General features: G+C 37.8%; 1 protein-coding gene across 1 annotated transcript in view; it reads left to right on the forward strand.

The window, feature by feature from the left end:
* The window catches only part of LOC128645002 (spectrin beta chain, erythrocytic), a 278,974-nt gene that overhangs the window by 166,194 nt on the left and 97,626 nt on the right, over positions 1 to 15,154 (forward strand). Inside the window, exons 19-21 of the mRNA XM_053697713.1 lie at positions 2,384 to 2,530; positions 6,078 to 6,341; positions 7,627 to 7,824. Of these exons, the coding sequence (XP_053553688.1) occupies positions 2,384 to 2,530; positions 6,078 to 6,341; positions 7,627 to 7,824 (609 nt within the window). The remainder of the gene's footprint in view (positions 1 to 2,383; positions 2,531 to 6,077; positions 6,342 to 7,626; positions 7,825 to 15,154) is intronic.

Below are 15,154 nucleotides of genomic sequence, written 5' to 3' on the forward strand. Positions count from 1 at the left end.
CATTATAAACTTTCTTCCTACTCAATTGCTGTTTCAAGAATCATAAACTCAGGGAGTCCTAAAGATCTCATATGTATAATGAGTTGGCAAGGCTTAAAGTGAGTTCTTTGACTTCAGTTTAAAATGGCGTGACCTCTTAGATAATCTCACCGGAGTGGAGAGCTTTAGATCATCACACCCTAAAGGAAATGGGGTAAACAGATGTAGAGCCTCTTGGTCATTGTACTAGCTACATGTGACTTACAAAGCTGCTTCATAGGAAGGCTACCATCCCATAAGACAAAATATTAAGTGATGACATTCATCTTCCAGTTCCTGTTTTTTCTTTTTTCATAGCTGTTTATTTCCCTCATTTCATTGCATGACTAAGGGGGTGATTCTTAAAAACTTGCCAGCAAGGACAGAAATCATCAGCTTATTTTACTGAGAATTATATTGTAAAGTAAGTGCCTCTCCTTCACATAAAGCATATTAATAAACTCCCTTAGGACCTAATAACTTCACCGCTCAGACAAGATATTCTAAGAAGTCTTGTCGGTACTGCGAGGCCCTTAACATTTTTTTAGAAACACCCATTTTATCTTGAGAAATGTTTGTTGTTATGTAGTGTTCTTTAAGTGAAACAGAGGCCCTATTTATTAAAGGTCTTGCGGACCTGATCCGACAGTGCGGATCAAGTCCGCAAGACCTCGCTAAATGCGGAGAGCAATACACTTTCCGCATTTAACATTGCAGCAGCAGCTCACAAGAGGGGCCACCAGTAGGGGGTGTCAATCAACCCGATCGTACTCGATCGGGTTGATTTCCGGCGATGTCTGTCCGCCTGTTCAGAGCAGGTGGACAGGTTATTGAGCAGCGGTCTTTGTGACCACTGCTTCATAACTGCTGTTTCTGGCGAGTCTGAAGACTCGCCAGAAACACGGGCCATCAAGCTCCATTTGGAGCTTGATAGATAGGCCCCAGAGACTCCTACATTAAAATACAAGGTCTTTAAAAAAAATCACAAATCTTTGGCAAGATTTCTCTCCATGCCGGCAAGGTTTTGAGTATCAGGTCCTTAATGAGATACACAGTTCCCAAGGTAAAAATGTCCTTAAAAACAATCCCTGAGGTCCTCATTATACTGACGAGGCATATTACAGAATCTCTTTCTGTTTTGCAAATTACAGAATCTCGCCAGACCAGAGAGCTTTAGAGAACTGGGCCCAAAGTCCTTTGTGAAGTGTTTCATTTATAGTGTGTTTTGCAAATAACTTTTTATTAGTCTTCTTCTAAATTTACCCAAACCTGTTGATGATACCTAGGTATCCAACTGTAGGGGGCGCTATTCACATATATTAGTTAGTTAACAACATTTGATGTGCAACAAAACAATAATAAGTCTCAAACCATACACTTAGTGGAAATAACTTAGGTGGATTATTTGCCTCAGCTATGTAACATGTACTGATACTCAATATAGTCCTGAAATCTTTAAGAAATTCTTTTGGTAAAGTCCAGGTATGGTTGGTAGTATGATATTCACACTTGATAGAAGGCTTGATGGGCAGCTCCTCTTATAACAAACAAAGCAACCGAACATCTGTGGAAATTAATCACAAAGAAAAGAGGGCGCCTCCTAGTGCAATATTGCAAGATAATAAACAAAAAATAGAATTTGTGCAAGAAAAATACTCACAAAATAAGCAGCACCTATGTGCTGATTGGGGCAGGCTGGGGAATCACAGTGACCCAGCTACACTGATCCAGCGATTGGATGATGGAGCTTGAATGGAAACAAATGTGGAATCTGAACAAGAAATAAAAAAAGAGATGGGGGAGCACCTCCTAGTGCAATAATGTAATATAAATGGCACAAATGGACAAACTTGAAGATTGTATACTCACAAAAGGAGCAGCACCTATGTGCTGATTGAGGCAGGCTGGGGAATTACAGTGACCCAGCTACACTGATCCTGCAGCATGATTATGGTTACCAATATCTCCAAACAAACAATCAGGCTTAGACTTCCATAAAAATAACAATTTATTTAAAAATTCAAGGGATGCGAATTGACAACACCCCAATATAAAAAGAATTGTTTAAAAACAGTTGCAACTAGTTTCTCATCTACAAAGGCTGTTTCCTCAGGCTACAGATTCTACATTTGTTTCCATTCAAGCTCCATCATCCAATCGCTGGATCAGTGTAGCTGGGTCACTGTGATTCCCCAGCCTGCCCCAATCAGCACATAGGTGCTGCTTATTTTGTGAGTATTTTTCTTGCACAAATTCTTCTAAATTTAGTAACCTAATGGATACACAAGCCTAAACTTTTATTTAAACATAAGTATTACTACATTTTCTAAACCAAATAATTCATTTATGCTCCTTATTTTTTTAGTTAACTTTGTGGATCAATGAAAAAATGCTGACTGCTCAAGATACGTCATATGATGGAGCTCGGAACTTGCACAGTAAATGGTTAAAGCATCAAGCTTTCAAAGCAGAACTTGATTCGAATAGTGAAAGGCTGAACAATCTCGACGAGGTGAATTAAATAATAACCAAAGTTTTACATTGTGTTGCATCCTGACCACATCTCAATTGTAAGGACATAACACATATAATTATTTCTATATGTGTGCTTTAAAGTGACAAATTCACTGGTATGCCTTGCACCTCCACTGAGCTCCAATGCATGCTCTACTGGAAGAGGTCACTTTCAAACAGGGCAAGAAAGAATTTTATTTGGGGTGGTTAGTAATAGGACTCCAAAATTTGTCTAAGGGGTAGATTTAACATAGGTCGAGCGGACATGATTCGTGGTAGCGAATATTTTTGGTTTTGGTTTTAATATTTTTGGCTTTTGTTTTAATGGCCATATAATTCATACTATTTTTTTATTTTTTTTAGAAACAAAGACCTAGATTACAAGTTGTGCGCTAAACCCAGTGCATAAATAACGCTAAAAATTTAGTTGTACCGCACTTTCCATAGCGCTGCCATTACAAGTTTAAAAAAAAAAAATTATTTTGTTATGAGCTATGGTGCATTAAGCTCCATACCACACAAAACATTGACATACTCGTGCAAGTATTCCCCCATAGACATCAATGGAGAAAAGGTAAAAAAAACCTAACACCTGCAGTTGCGAAAAGACGATCACTATAACGCATTGCCCATTGATGTCTAGGGAGACAAGAAAGTTTTGTTTAAATCTAACACCCTAACATAAACCCCTAGTCTAAATACCCCTAATCTGCCGCCCCCCGACATCGCCAACACTAAATAAAGATATAAACCCCTAATCTGCTGCCCCCTGCATCGCCAACACTACAATAAACCTATTAACCTCTAATCCGCCGTCCACCTGCATCGCTAAAACACCTAAAAAAACTATTAACCCTTAATCCATCACCCCTGCATCACCAACACTACAATGAACCTATTAGCCCCTAATCTGCTGCCTGAGACATAACCAACACTAAATAAAGATATTAGCCCCTAATCTGCCACCGCCCACCCACATTGCCAACACTAAATTAAAGTATTAACCCCTAAACCGCTGACCCCCACATTGCTACTACTAAAAGAAACCTATTAACCCCTAAACCACCGCCCCCACATTGCTACTACTAAAATAAACATATTAACCCCTAAACCACCACCCCCCCACATCACGACAAACTAAATTAGCTTATTAGCCCCTGAACCTAAATTAAAGTTACAATATAACTACCTTAAAATAAATAAAACCTAACCTAAAAACATAAATTAGAAAATAAAAAAATCCTAACGAAAAAAACAAACAAAACCCTAACATTACAAAAAATAACAAACTCTAAAATTACGAAAAACTGAAAAAATCGAAGATTACAGAAAATAATAAATGAAATTATTCAAAATAAAAAAAATAAACCTAATCTAATACCCCTATAAAAACAAAAAGCACCACAAAATAAAAACACCCCTAATCTAACACTAAACTACCAATAGCCCCTAAAAGGGCCATTTCTAGGGCATTGCCCTAACTTATACAGTTCTTTTACATTAAAAAATACAAATGATCCCCTAACAGTAAAACCCCCCACCCACCCAACCCCCCAAAATAAAAAAGACCTAAGCTACCCATTGCCCCTAATGCGGCATTTGTATGGGCATTGCCCTTAAAAGCTCAATCAGCTCTTTAGTGCCCATTATAAAACAAAAAAGCCCTAATCTAAAAAAAAAACACCCAAAAAAATAAAAATAAAAAAAACAACACTAACCCCGAAATAGATACTCACCATTCCTGAAGTCCAGCGGTGAAGGTCTTCTTCCAGGCGGATCCATCTTCATCCAGAGCGGGGCCATCTTCTTTCTTCATCCCGGTGGTGCAGAGCGAAGGCGGAGCGGAGCAGGAACGGTGGCCGTGCAGACATCCAGCGTGGAGGCTCCTCTTGATGCGATCGTCCACCGCACCCTGAAGATTGAATGCAAGGTACCCGTTTTATATTGGGGTACCTTGCATTCCTATTGGCTGAAAATTTCAAATCAGACAATAGGATGAGAGCTAATTTAATTAGGTTTAGAGGTTATTAGTTTAATTTAGTTTGTCACGATGCAGGGAGCCGGCGGTTTATGGGTCAATAAGTTTAGTTAAGGAGTCGCGATGTGGGGGGTCGACAGTTTAGGGGTTAATTAGTTTATTTTAGTAGTAGTGATGTGCGGGGTCGGCGGTTTAATGGTTAATAGGTGTATATTAGTAGTAACGATGTGGTTGGTCGGCGGTTTAGGGGTTAATACTTTAATTTAGTGTTGCCGATGTGGGTGGGCGGCGAATTAGGGGTTAATACTTTATTTAGTGTTGGGGATGTGGGTGTGCAGCGGATTAGGGGTTAATAGGTTTATTTAGTGTTGGCGATGTGGGTGGGTGGCGGATCAGAGGTTATTAGGTTTATTATAGTATTTGCAATGCGGGAGGATGGCGGTTTAGAGGTTAATAGTGTAGTTTATGGGTGTTAGTGTACTTTGTAACATTTTTGTTATGAGTTTTGTGAAACATTTTTGTTTCGCAAAATCCATAACTACTGGTCTTTGACTGCGGAATGGATCGTTACGGTATAAGCTATAACGCTAGCTGAATAGCCATACCGCACAACCTGTAATACGGATGAGCTGAACATTCCACACTCAAAGGCCATTTTCTGAGTGCGGAATGGATCGTTGCAGTATAGTCTAAAATGTTAGCGGTATAGCCGTACCATGCGATTTGTAATACGAGTGAGCTGACTTTTCTGCTCGCCGAGGCCGATTTTTCAGCGGTATAGCTGTACCTCACAACTTGTAATCTGGGTCAACGTACTTTATTGTACAGTTGTATTTATTTATGGCCTTATTCATTTTTTCATTGAATACTCAACAGTCATGATGACTTCCCCTAATGAGCTATTTATATTTAATAATGCTTAAGCACAAAGTATTGATCACTGTAATACATTTACATTTAGGAATTTATTTAAGGGACACATTTAAATACATAGGACTCCATTTATTAAACGTTGGGCGGACATCACTGCTTATGCTGTCCGCTTTTAACATTGCATTAGCATTTAACAAGTAATGCTTGTGCAGTCTCGCTTCCTGCTTGCTGGCGGCCATTTGACCACTAGCAGGGGCTGTCAATCATACTGATCATATCGGATCCGGATGATTTCAATCCACCTTTTAGGTGGCAGACAGGTAAAGGAGCAGTGGTCTTAAGACCGCTGCTCCTTAACTATAGTTTCAGGCAGGCCTGAAACAACGAGCCTTTGAAGCAGCAATCAATTCTTGGTAAATGGAGCCATAGACCTAAACAATATGATGTAAAACCTTATTACATTTAAATTTAAACGAATACAGCAGTATCAGTTGTTTACTTCCTTCTCATGCTCATTGGCTAAAAGGCACATCCTACAAATGCTCATTGGCTAATAGGAACTTCTTTGTTAATGCTAATTAGGTGTATTATAAGCCAATGAGTATAAGTCATAACTAATATTATTATTTTAAACAGTTTGTACTACATATTTTTCAGGAACAAATGGTTATTGTATATTGTGGGTTTTTTTCAGGAGGGGAAACAACTAGTGCAGGAAAAACCTCAGTTTGCACCAGAAATTTCTGAAAGACTTACTGAGTTGCAAAGGGGCTGGGATGAACTGGATGCAACAACCCAACAGAAGGAGCAGTCTCTGTTTGATGCAAACCGTTCTGAGTTATATGAACAAAGATATTCAGATATTTCTAAGTGGATAAAAGACATGGAACAGCAGGTAGAATCTGATGACTTTGGAAAGGATCTGACAAGTGTGAATATTCTTCTAAATAAGCACAAGGTAAGTGTGGTGTAAGCCTTTACTTAGTGTGGGAGAAATATATTTTGCATTTCAGAGCGTAAAACTTTCAAAAAAAACTAAAAAAAAAAAAAAAAAACTTTTCAATGAGCAAATTTTCTTGGGTAAATTCAGGAGCTTTATAAATCTAAAGCTCTATATGGAAGCAGTTTTAAAATAATTGTTTTAACAATGTTATACATTTGCAAGAGCACTAGATGGCGACAGTGATTTCACAAACTGCTGCCATAAAGGGCCCCAGACACGTGCACTCTAACTACCTAGGTATGCTCTTCAAGAGAGAAAGCATGAGAATGAAGCATATTTAATAATAGGAGTAAATTAGATGTATTTATTTTTTTAAATTGTATTCTCTATTTAAATCATAAAATAATCTCCTGGAATCATCTTTTTTTCTGACATAAATACCAACTTTGATATAGTGTAATAAGTATAATTCCTGAATATTAATACAGAATCAATGTCTTTATTTCTAAACAATGAAATATTGTTTAGAGTCCTTCACAGATTTGATTCTGAGATTTTTTTTGTCTCAAACAAAGGAATTTAAATTTCAAACTTGCCCCTGCTTGTGAAAATCATTCCAAGACATTTGTATTTTATTGCCTGGAGTGAAAAACCTCAATGTATAAATGCTTTATTTTTAACACCTTTTATGGAAATTCTAGACAGGTGGTGAAAATGTTTCTCCTTGATATCAGCCTAGCTTCCATTCTTGGGTCTAATGGCAGCCAGATCATTTTTCTTACCCGACAAAAATCACCAATTAGTTCAATCAAAGCTTAAGTCCAGAAGTGGCTCAATTGATTATAATTGAGATAGTCTTGCAACTTACAGATGTGGAGAGGGGAGGTATCTTTGAAAACCTAAATATTTTAGTGGCAATGTTGCGTGAGTTTTTCAGCAACCTTTTAGTTTTCCAGGTTTGATTGATTTTAGTTCATTGTCATTATTTTTCACATTTCACACATTTATTGTGGATAAAACCCTAAATATCATGACACCATTTCTCTCAGAAATAATACTCCACAAATTAGCATTAAACCCAGTGAAAATTAATTGTCCATAAAGGTTTCGTGTACAGAAGCATTATCCCCTTCCACCTCAGTACTCTCACATGCTAATTAACCCCATAAGTGCCAGATTTGCCATGCAATAGCTCGGTAATTAACTTCGTGTATGCCAGAATCCCCTTACAAAAAAATCAGTAGTTTAATTTGGATTAACATTGTTCGGACATTTCATTCCATCTTTGCTGACATTGTAGAGATTTGAGGACCAGATCCAACAAAAGGAAAGAGAGCTGGATGAAGTTTTACCCCAAACAACCACTCCAGTGGATGGAAAAGAGCAAGATGTTAAAGTACGATTCTTGCAACTTCAAGAGCCACTGAACGATCGGAAAAGAAAATTAGAGTCTTCAAAGCAAGTGCATCAGTTGCATCGGGACTTGGAAGATGAAACGGTGAGTTGTCATTCTGGTATGGAACATAACATTTATTAAGCATACACATTTATCAATATACAAATGGGTTTGTTATATGTTATACAAGTTTTTCCAGTTTTCGCTTGAAGAAAAGTAGACTTAAAAAAATCGATTATTCCACTAGGTATAATTTGATTCATTTAAGGATTAGGTGTTTGTAATAGTAGAGTTATGTAAGAATGAATAATATTGTTTGGTTTGGTTTTTGTAAGTGTGTATGGCTAGACTAAGAGTATAGTAGGGTTGGCATAGTGTTAGGAATAAAATGGTGGCTTGGTATGGAGGGAGTGGCATAGGGTCTAGAAGTGGTAGTTAGAGCTAGGGTGGAGGTGCAGTACCTGTATATTTGTATTCAATGTTTAGCTTTTATTATGGTTTAAGCTATTGGAAGAAACATATAGTCAAGATACTTCATTATTAATTAAATTGCATTTTTTGAATATTTTCTCTCTTTTCTTTTTTTATTTTCTTTCCAGATATAAATGTTGACATTCAGTACAATGTATAGTTGTTTTATAGTATGTTATCTTTAAGGGATAGAGGTTACTTTGGAGCTATTGCCCTCTCCCATACAGTAAGCATATTAGGTAGGTTTTTACGACAATCACCTACTAATGACAGATATATGAGACCCCTTATTGCAAAGAGGGGGCTACCATCTTTCCAAACTGGGATCTCATACTCCTCTGTGCCTTATAGGTGTATAGAGGCTCTGAAACTACCCCCTCCCCTTTATCAGTCAATGAACAGGTGGCTAATTGAGATTTCTTTCATGTAATTGGCAAGAGTCCATGAGCTAGTGACGTATGGGATATACATTCCTACCAGGAGGGGCAAAGTTTCCCAAACCTCAAAATGCCTATAAATAAACCCTCACCGCACCCACAATTCAGTTTTACAAACGTTGTCTCCCATGGAGGTGGTGAAGTAAGTTTGTGCTAGATTTCTACGTTGATATGCGCTTCGCAGCAGGCTGAAGCCCGGTTTTCCTCTCAGAGTGCAGTGAATGTCAGAGGGATGTGAAGGGAGTATTGCCTATTGAATACCATGGTCTTCCTCTAGGGGATCTATTTCATAGGTTCTCTGTTATCGGTCGTAGAGATTTCTTCTCCTACCTCCCTTTTCAGATCGACGATATACTCTTATATACCATTACTTCTACTGATTCTCGTTTCAGTACTGGTTTGGCTATCTACTTTATGTAGATGAGTGTTTTTGGGTAAGTAAGTCTTATTTTTATTTATGACACTCTCAGCTATGGTTTGGCACTTTATATGTAAAGTTCTAAATATATGTTTTATACTATATTTGCCATGATTCAGGTCAATCAGTTTATTTTCCTTCTTTCAGACTGTCAGTTTAATTTTTTGGGAAAATGCATATGAATTAATATTTTTCTTACCTAAAATTTTCATTGAATTTTTTCCTCTAAATTGCGGGCTGTTAGGCTCGCGGGTGCAAAAAATGTTAGAATTTATTGCGTCATTTTTGGCGTGAGACTTTTTTGGCGCGAGATTGATGTTTGTCTGACGTCAATAACGTCATTTCCGGCGTCGTAGTTGACGCAGGAAGTTTTCACGTAGTTGCGTCATTTTTGACATTATTTAAGTCTCACTTTTTAGTTGCTTCTGGTTTCTAGAGGCTTGTTCTGTTTGCATTTTTTCCCATTCCTGAAACTGTCATTTAAGGAATTTAATAATTTTGCTTTATATGTTGTTTTTTCTATTACATATTGCAAGATGTCACAACCTGACCCTGGATCAGAATCTACTTCTGGAAAGACGCTGCCTGATGTCAGTTCTACCAAAGCTAAGTGCATTTGTTGTAAAGTTATGCTAACTGTTCCTCCGGCTGTAGTTTGTTTTAGTTGTCATGATAAACTATCAAACGCAGATAATATTTCCATTAGTAATAATCCATTACCTGTTGTTGCTCTGTCAACATCTAATGTTCAGGATGTTCCTGTTAATGTAAAAGAATTTGTTTCTAATTCTATTCAGAAGGCTCTGTCTGTTATACCTCCTTCTAGTTAACGTAAAAGGTCTTTTAAAACTTCTCATAAATCAGATGAATTTTTAAATGACCGCCATCATTCGGACTTATCTATCTCTGATGAGGATCTTTCTGGATCAGAAGATTCTGCCTCAGATATTGACACTGATAAATCTTCATATTTGTTTAAGATGGAGTTTATTCGTTCTTTACTGAAAGAAGTGTTGATTGCATTAGATATGGAGGAGTCTAGTCCTCTTGATATTAAAACTAGTAAGCGTTTAAATTCGGTTTTTAAACCTCATGTAGTTATTCCAGATGTTTTTCCAGTTCCTGATGCTATTTCAGATGTAATTTCTAGGGAATGGAATAGTCTGGGTACTTCATTTACTCCTTCTCCAAGGTTTAAGAAATTGTACCCTTTGCCGTCTAATAGATTAGAGTTTTGGGAGAAAAGCCCCAAAGTTGATGGGGCTATTTCTACTCTTGCTAAACTTACTACTATTCCTACGGCAGATAGTACTTCTTTTAAGGATCCTTTAGATAGGAAGCTTGAATCATTTCTAAGGAAGGCTTATTTATGTTCAGGTAATCTTCTTAGGCCTGCTATTTCTTTGGCTGATGTTGCTGCAGCTTCCACTTTCTGGTTGGAGGCTTTAGCACAACAAGAGTCGGACCATGATGCTTATAGCATTGTTAAACTTCTTCAACATGCTAATAACTTTGTTTGTGATGCCATTTTTGATATCATTAGGATTGATGTCAGGTATATGTCTTTAGCTATTTTAGCTAGAAGAGCTTTATGGCTTAAATCTTGGAATTCAGATAGAATTGATGGCACCACTCAAAGATTTAACACTGGGTCTTTTACCGTTCTATAATAAGCTCAATGGCCTTTATTATATATAGTTAATGTGGTTAGGTGCTATGTATCAACACAGTTACATTCCAAATTTGTTAGTTAAAGAAACTAACAGAAAAAGATACTATATAAGCACTCACATGACCCCAAATTTTCTGGAGTTGAAAAAAAGAATTCACACAAATTAAAACATTAATCTTTATTAGAAATATTAAAATATGGGTTAATTTAAAACTAAAATGCTGGTGTTCCCAGTACAACGACTGAATATAGGAGACTAGAACCACTAAATAATGTGATCTGGTGATTACCAACGACAAGAATAATTGGCAGCTACTAGAGAAACTTAGACCAATAGTGGTATGACTAAATATATGATCTCAGCAAATGCTGCACTAATTCCTAATACTGTGTATTAGCACAATAATGTTAGAGTAACTGAGAATGCTAGATAGCAATAATCAGTACTTATAGGTGTACCAGTTGCACTGTACCAACTCAGTCTGGCTGATTGAAGACTTAAATCATTAAATTCTATAAGTTATTATTGGAAAAGTGATAGTGGTGCTGCTGTTATCATATAACTTATATTAAGTCTTGAATAATGGACTGAGGCTAATGTGGTTCATAGATTCAAATAGGAATTATCAACTAAAATAACAGTGGATGGCTGTTAGTAGGATTACTCAGTGTGTATAAATTAGATATGAGGAAATTAATAGTGCTTGGTGTATACTTGTCCGATCAAAAGACAGCTGATTCAACCCTGATACACAGTTCAGTTACTTGAAGCACAGCAAATAGAGCTGAATATTGAAATTATACTTGGACAGCTGATACTCAGCCTCAATATAAATGCTGCATCAGATGTACTTCTATTATAACCCTGAGTTGCGTATAGCATCGGTTCCAGAGTCCATTAATATTAGAGTTGCGTAATGTATTTACGTATATACTCTGTATACATATGTATTTTTGGAACTCTGCCCCATTAACGCTTATCAGTATTTATATTAAGGGTTAAAATGAATCTAGTGCTGTATGCATTGCCATCAGTTTAAGATTACTTAATAATAATACTTAGATGCTTCGAAATCCCATAGTATCAGATACTGTCATGAATTTTATTCAGCATTTAGGTGCTGTGCAATGCTATTGGTATACATAGATTCCATTCAGTGTTTAACTGCTGTGTAATGCTGTTAGTATACAGCTTTGTTACTGGTGACACACATGAGTATACTATGTCAGGACGTTTATATACCCTGCTACCTACTCGCAGTCTTCTGTTGAATTCCTAAATAGTTAAATAACTCTATTTAGCCACAAGCTTGAGATATTGTTTGACAACTAGTGCTTATAATTTTGTAACATAATTGTTTGCAAATCAATGGTGTGCAATGTTGTTAGTATGCAGCGTTGGTGCTTCTGACATATATAAGTGTACTGTGTCAGCAGGTTTATCTACCTTGCTGCTTAATCACAGTTTTTCTTGTTTAATTACTAAATAGTTAGATAGTTATATTCAGTCACACGCTTAAAGTAATATTAAACAAATGCTACTTGTAACTACACCGCGTAATCACTGTCATTAGTATCTGTAGTTTGGTTCACTCGAGTATCGCGAGTGCTATATGGTTCACTCAGTTAAATCTATTCACGAATTAGCTATCATTTTCGAAGTGATCAATGCGATAAATAAGTTTGCCAGGTTCTAGTCTACAGAAATTATTATGCCAGCAAGTTTGTAAAAAAACAACTACATTGAGCTCCCATGAGCTCCCCCCTCCTCCCTTGACATGTTTCGCCGGGTTTCCTCATGTAGTTATTCCAGATGTTTTTCCAGTTCCTGATGCTATTTCAGATGTAATTTCTAGGGAATGGAATAGTCTGGGTACTTCATTTACTCCTTCTCCAAGGTTTAAGAAATTGTACCCTTTGCCGTCTAATAGATTAGAGTTTTGGGAGAAAAGCCCCAAAGTTGATGGGGCTATTTCTACTCTTGCTAAACTTACTACTATTCCTACGGCAGATAGTACTTCTTTTAAGGATCCTTTAGATAGGAAGCTTGAATCATTTCTAAGGAAGGCTTATTTATGTTCAGGTAATCTTCTTAGGCCTGCTATTTCTTTGGCTGATGTTGCTGCAGCTTCCACTTTCTGGTTGGAGGCTTTAGCACAACAAGAGTCGGACCATGATGCTTATAGCATTGTTAAACTTCTTCAACATGCTAATAACTTTGTTTGTGATGCCATTTTTGATATCATTAGGATTGATGTCAGGTATATGTCTTTAGCTATTTTAGCTAGAAGAGCTTTATGGCTTAAATCTTGGAATGCAGATATGACTTCTAAGTCAACGTTGCTTTCTCTTTCTTTCCAAGGTAATAAGTTATTTGGTTCTCAGTTGGATTCTATAATTTCAACTGTCACTGGGGGGAAAGGAGCTTTTTTGCCTCAGGATAAAAAATCTAAGGGTAAATATAGGGCTGCTAATCGTTTTCGTTCCTTTCGTCAGAATAAGGAACAGAAGCCTGAACTATCCCCTAAAGGAACAGTCTCCATTTGGAAACCTCCAGTCTGGAATAAAGCCAAGCCTTTTAGGAAATCAAAACCAGCTCCCAAGTCCGCATGAAGGTGCGGCCCTCATTCCAACACAGCTGGTAGGGGGCAGGTTACGATTTTTCAAAGATGTTTGGATCAGATCGATTCAAAATCATTGGATTCAGAACATTGTTTCTCAAGGGTACAGAATAGGTTTCAAGATAAGACCGCCTGTGAGAAGATTCTTTCTCTCACGCATTCCAGTAAACCCAGTAAAGGCTCAGGCTTTTCTGAAATGTGTTTCAGACCTGGAGTCAGCTGGGGTAATTGTGCCAGTTCCAGATCTGGAATGGGGTCTGGGGTTTTATTCAAATCTGTTCATTGTACCGAAGAAAGAGAATTCTTTCAGAACAGTTCTGGATCTAAAAATATTGAATCGTTATGTAAGGATACCAACATTCAAAATGGTGACTATAAGGACTATTCTGCATTTTGTTCAGCAAGGGCATTATATGTCCACAATAGACTTACAGGATGCTTATCTTCATATTCCTATTCATCCGGATCACTATCAGTTCCTGAGATTCTCTTTTCTAGACAAGCATTACCAATTTGTTGCTCTTCCTTTTGGCCTAGCAACAGCTCCAAAGATCTTTTCAAAGGTTCTCAGTGCCCTTCTCTCTGTAATCAGAGAGCAGGGTATTGCGGTATTTCCTTATTTGGACGATATCTTGGTACTTGCTCAGTCTTTACATTCTGCAGAATCTCATACAAATCAACTCGTGTTGTTTCTTCAAAGACATGGTTGGAGGATCAATTTACCAAAGAGTTCCTTGATTCCTCGGACAAGGGTAACCTTTTTGGGTTTCCAAATAGATTCAGTATCGATAACTTTGTCTTTAACAGACAAGAGACATCTGAATTTGGTTTCAGCTTGTCGAAACCTTATGTCTCAATCATTCCCTTCGGTAGCTTTGTGCATGGAAATTTTAGGTCTCATGACTGCAGCATCGGACACAATCCCCTTTGCTCGTTTTCACATGAGACCTCTCCAGCTTTGTATGCTGAACCAATGGTGCAGGGATTATACAAAGATATCACAATTAATATCCTTAAATCCCAATGTTCGTTTTTCTCTGACTTCGTGGTTGGATCACCATCGTTTAGTTCAAGGGGCCTCATTTATTCGTCCAACCTGGACTGTGATCACAACAGATGCAAGTCTTTCAGGTTGGGGAGCTGTATGGGGATCTCTGACAGCGCAGGGGATTTGGGAATCTCAGGAGGCGAGATTACCAATCAACATTTTGGAACTCCGTGCAATTTTCAGAGCTCTTCAGTTCTGGCCTCTTCTGAAGAGAAAATCGTTTATTTGTTTTCAGACAGACAATGTCACAACCGTGGCGTATGTCAATCATCAAGGTGGGACTCACAGTCCTCAGGCTATGAAAGAAGTATCTTGGATACTTGTATGGGCAGAATCCAGCTCCTGTCTAATCTCTGTGGTTCACATCCCAGGTATAGACCATTGGGAAGCGGATTATCTCAGCCACCAGACATTACATCCGGGCGAATGGTCTCTTCATCCAGAGGTATTTCTTCAGATTGTTCAGATATGGGGACTTCCAGAAATAGATCTGATGGCTTCTCATCTAAACAGGAAACTTCCCAGGTATCTGTCCAGATCCAGGGATCCTCAGGCGGAAGCGGTGGATGCGTTGTCACTTCCTTGGAATTATCATCCGGCTTATATTTTTCCGCCTCTAGTTCTTCTTCCAAAAGGGATTTCCAAAATCATAATGGAACGTTCGTTTGTGCTGCTGGTGGCTCCAGCATGGCCACACAGGTTTTGGTATGCGGATTTTGTTCGGATGGCCAGTTGCCAACCTTGGACACTTCCGTTAAGGCCAGA

The sequence above is a fragment of the Bombina bombina genome, chromosome 1 (assembly GCF_027579735.1).
Source record: "Bombina bombina isolate aBomBom1 chromosome 1, aBomBom1.pri, whole genome shotgun sequence".
NCBI classification, from domain to species: Eukaryota; Metazoa; Chordata; class Amphibia; order Anura; family Bombinatoridae; genus Bombina; species Bombina bombina.